The following is a 4,724-nucleotide window of genomic DNA, read 5'->3' on the forward strand; positions in this document are numbered from 1 at the left end:
GATGGGGAAGGGGACGGGATGGGAGCTGCTCCTTGCCTATTCCCTATGGCTGGAATCCCTTCTCCCCCTTACTTTTGAGTGACGAAGCAGTGAGCGGCTGTGAGGACCCATTGAGGGGTGATCATAGAATCATAGAATAGTTAGGGTTGGAAAGGACCTTAAGATCATCTAGTTCCAACCCCCCTGCCATGGACAGGGACACCTCTCACTAAACCATCCCACGCAAGGCTTCATCCAACCTGGCCTTGAACACTGCCAGGGATGGAGCACTCACAACTTCCCTGGGCAACCGATTCCAGTCTCTCAGCACCCTAACAGGAAAGAATTTCTTCCTTGTATCCAATTTAAACTTGCCCTGTTTAAGTTTTAACCCATTACCCCTTGTCCTGTCACTACAGTCCCTGACAAAGAGTCCCTCCCCAGCATCCCTATAGGCCCCCTTCAGGTACTGGAAGGCTGCTCTTAGGTCTCCACGCAGCCATCTCTTCTCCAGGCTGAAAAGCCCCAACTTCCTCAGCCTGTCTTCATACGGGATGAGGGACCCCCCGCAGATGTGCGAGAATGCGGTGGCTGTGGGGAACTGGATGCTGAGCATCCGTGACCAGGCGCCCTGGTGCGCATCCATGCCTCCGACGATGCGCGACATCCCGTAAGAATCAGCCATGGGACGGGTAGTGCAGGTCCCTCTTGAAGCAGAAGCCCAACACTTGATGCTTAGGTATGAAGGGTGAGCATCGTCCCGCCCCATTGGGTGCTGCAGGGAAAAGGGACCCTACACAGTGTCCCAGAGATGAGCATCATCCTGCCTCCTAGGGGGCTGCAGGACAAAGGACCCTACGGGGTGCCCCATAGCTGTGCTGTGCCACCGCATGGGCTGATGGCAAGCAAGTGGGGCTCCTCAAATCCCACCTCCCCATTGGTGTGACCGTGGCTGCGAGCAGCAGCATCTCCCTATGTGTCCTGGGTTGAGCAGCAGCAGTCATTTTTCTCCTTCTTAGGAGCTAGTACTGTGCTGTGTTTTGATCTTTTGGCCTTGGAACAGTGGTGATAACGCTGATGTTTTCAGTTGCTGCTCGAATGTTTGGTCTGGCCAAGGACTTTCTGAGCCTCATGCTCTGCCAGGGAGGAGGGGAGGCCGGGAGGAAGCAGAGACAGGACACCTGACCCAAACTAGCCAAAGAGGTATTCCATACCACAGCACGTCATGCCCAGGATGTAACTTGGAGGGACCCGGAAGGGTTGGGACGGCAGGGTTGGAGGAGGTATCGGTCGGTGCTTGGCTGGGGGGAGTGGGGCGAGTTATTGGTCGGCTGGTGTTAAGGTGTTGTATTCTTTCCTCTTGTTATTTCTTTTATCATTATTAATATTGGTGGTAGCAGTAGTGATCTATGTTATACCTTAGTTACTAAACTGTTCTTATCTCAACCCGTGGGAGTTGCATTCTTTTTGATTCTCCTCTCCGTCCCTCCAGAAGCAGGGGGAGGGCAAGAAGGGGGGGGGGAGTGAGTGGACGAGGTTTGTGGTTGAGTTTAAACCACGACAGTTCTTTTTGGCGCCCAACGTGGGGCTCGAAGTGTTGAGATAACGACGGAGATGATCAGATTAATAGTCGTCACAGTGCTGATTTATTGGCTCTCAAAGTTGTTTCTCTTGCTCTCAGCGCTTCAGAATGTAGTACATTACATAGAGCCGGTATTCCCTGTGTTCGTGTTTATCAAGTGTGGGGCTTGGGCTAAGGTTTTTGTTTCACTGTACTTTATGGCAATGGCTTGTAATACGGGTGGGCTCCAAGAGCAGGGAGAGATGGACGTGGCCGTGGACTTGTACCGGGCCGTCCCGCTGCTCTTCACCGCCCTGGCCCTTGTCCTTGCCTCCGTCTTTGTGAGGCTGCGGGGAGCCGAGGGGGAGCGGCCCCGGGAGCCGGCGGCGGCCGAAGCGGCCCGGGAGAGCGGCCCCGGGGACCAGGCGGCGGCGGGAGCGGGGCCGGAGGCCGGGAGGAAGGCAGCTGCTGAGCAGCGGGAGGAGGCGGCCGAGGAGCCGAGCCCCGCGGAGGAGCCGAGCCCAGCGGAGCCGAGCCTCGTGGCGGCCGAGAGCGTCCCCCAGCAGCCGCCCGCCGAGCCCCAGGAGGATGCAGGAGTGCACACAGCATTTCCCAGCACGGCAGAGGCGGAAGAGCTGCACCCGGAAAGAGAGAAGCTGGCGGTGGGAGAGCCGGCAGGCACAGCAGCTGCACCAGCCCCAGGGACAAGCACAGCAGCGTCATTGGGGAGTTCTGAAGGGTTCGAATGGCCTGTGGGTACCCTTGGGACCTGCCTGCTGGTTGTGATGGGGATCAGCATGCTGGCACACACACAGAGGGTGTTCTACCCACCGCCATTTTGTCTGATCTCAGAAGTCAAGCAGAGTCAGGTTTGCTTCTTGTCTGGGGTTAGACAACAATATGGGAGGACCAAAAGATCTTCCCCAAGGCTGGACAGTCATGAGTGGCAGGGTGTGTGGGACAGTATGAGCCAGTATCTAGTCCACTGGGCCCCTCCAGTGCTTTGGAAGCATTGGAGATGGAAGGCAGCTCTATGGAGTCCCCAGCAACAAGCTGCAGAAACTGCTGAAGGGGACAGTGAATTATTTCGAGCCTGGTGGGCCATGACACTTCAGGCCATCAGGGCAGAGATGCGACACAGAGATGGACTCATGATCGAGGGGTGGACTTAGCAATGGACACTATTGCCCAGGTTATTCACTAGTGTGAACACTGCACACAGCCTCTCCTGCTCTGAGAGACTGTAACAAGAGATGGAACCTGACATCATGGACCAGATGGACTCAGCAGCTTTATAGGTCCATGCACTAAGAAATTATGTTTTTCTCTGTGTATATGTAGATGTATATATATATGTAAGAGTGATGGCATATTGAAGATGTGGGATCTGAGCATGACGTGAATGGTATGGAATAAGGGGTGGATAATGTCCTGGGTTGAGCAGCAGCAGTCATTTTTCTCCTTCTTAGGAGCTAGTACAGTGCTGTGTTTTGATCTTTTGGCCTTGGAACAGTGGTGATAACGCTGATGTTTTCAGTTGCTGCTCGAATGTTTGGTCTGGCCAAGGACTTTCTGAGCCTCATGCTCTGCCAGGGAGGAGGGGAGGCCGGGAGGAAGCAGAGACAGGACACCTGACCCAAACTAGCCAAAGAGGTATTCCATACCACAGCACGTCATGCCCAGGATGTAACTTGGAGGGACCCGGAAGGGTTGGGACGGCAGGGTTGGAGGAGGTATCGGTCGGTGCTTGGCTGGGGGGAGTGGGGCGAGTTATTGGTCGGCTGGTGTTAAGGTGTTGTATTCTTTCCTCTTGTTATTTCTTTTATCATTATTAATATTGGTGGTAGCAGTAGTGATCTATGTTATACCTTAGTTACTAAACTGTTCTTATCTCAACCCGTGGGAGTTGCATTCTTTTTGATTCTCCTCTCCGTCCCTCCAGAAGCAGGGGGAGGGCAAGAAGGGGGGGGGGAGTGAGTGGACGAGGTTTGTGGTTGGGTTTAAACCACGACACTATGGAATACCAGGAACCCTGGAGCCTGGAGCCACTCACCCACAGCTGTCTCAGGAGCCTTGCACCAGCCAGGCCGAGGCCAGCAGGATGAGGACACGGAGCAAAGCCATCGCTGCCACCACCGCTAAGAGTGACACCAAGGAGGTGACACCAAGGAGGTGACACCAAGGAGCTGCAAGCACCACTGCACCCAAAGCGCAAGTGCCCCGGGGATACGGGTGCTGGATGCAGGTCCCTTGGAGCTGGGGCTGATGTCATAGAGAGGCAGGTTCCATGGGGGGAGCTCCATGGGGAGGGGGGTGGGTCAGGGGTGTCGATGGGGGCTTCCATGGGGAGATGGGGGGGTTCTGATGCGCTTGGGGTGCTCTGAATCCCTATGGGATGCTCTGGAGCTCTGTATGATGCTGTGGTTGTGGGATGCTCTGAATCTCTGTGGGGTGCTCTGCTTTGTGGGATGCTCTGGAGCCCTGTGGGATGCTCTGAATCCCTCTGGCATGCTCTGCTTGTGGGATGCTCTGAATCCTTGTGGGATGCTCTCCTTGTGGGATGCTCTGAATTCCTCTGGCATGCTCTGCTTCCTTGTGGGATGCTCTGAATCTTTGTGGCATGCTCTGATTCCTTATGGGATGCTGTGACTGTGGGATGCTGTGAATCCGTCTTTGATGCTCTGGATCTCTATGGGATGCTCTGAACCCCTATGGGATGCTCTGCTCATGGGATGCTCTGAATCCCTATGGGATACTCTGCTCATGGGATGCTCTGAATCCCTATGGGATGCTCTGCTTGTGGGATGCTCTGAATCCCTATGGGATGCTCTGCTTGTGGGATGCTGTGAATCCCTGTGGGATGCCCTTCTTGAGGGATGCTCTGAACAGCTATGGGGATTTAAGGTCCCTTCCACCCCACACCACGCTGTCTGACTGTCAAGTACGATTTGCATTTGGCTGCAGAAGAGCTCTCAGCACTGCTCAGGCCCAGGAGCAGGTGCAGACATTTGTGCAGAACATCCTGTCTCTGCTGCTGGCCTTGCCAGAGGCCACTGGAGACCGCTGAGGGCAGGTCAGGCCTGGAGAACAGCCAGGATCAAGGGCAGCAGCGCCACCTCCTCTGAAGGAAGCCCAAAGGCTGAGGCTCTGCAGTCTCTCCTTTGCCCTGCACCACCCTTGGCTT

General features: G+C 55.2%; 1 protein-coding gene across 1 annotated transcript; it reads left to right on the forward strand.

Annotated features, from left to right (window-relative positions):
- The first annotated feature begins 1,054 nt into the window (after positions 1-1,054).
- LOC136006861 (uncharacterized) lies at positions 1,055-3,436 on the forward strand. Its single transcript, XM_065664903.1, has 2 exons — positions 1,055-1,182; positions 1,795-3,436. Exon 2 carries the CDS (start codon positions 1,804-1,806, stop codon positions 2,710-2,712), a length of 909 nt encoding a protein of 302 aa, XP_065520975.1. The 5' UTR covers positions 1,055-1,182; positions 1,795-1,803; the 3' UTR covers positions 2,713-3,436.
- Positions 3,437-4,724: the final 1,288 nt, after the last annotated feature.

The sequence above is a fragment of the Lathamus discolor genome, unplaced genomic scaffold (genome assembly GCF_037157495.1).
Source record: "Lathamus discolor isolate bLatDis1 unplaced genomic scaffold, bLatDis1.hap1 Scaffold_73, whole genome shotgun sequence".
Classification (NCBI taxonomy): Eukaryota; Metazoa; Chordata; class Aves; order Psittaciformes; family Psittacidae; genus Lathamus; species Lathamus discolor.

Coding starts and splice junctions, on each gene's coding strand:
- LOC136006861 (XM_065664903.1), top strand. CDS start 1,804: ATGGACGTGGCCGTGGACTTGTACCGGGCCGTCCCGCTGCTCTTCACC.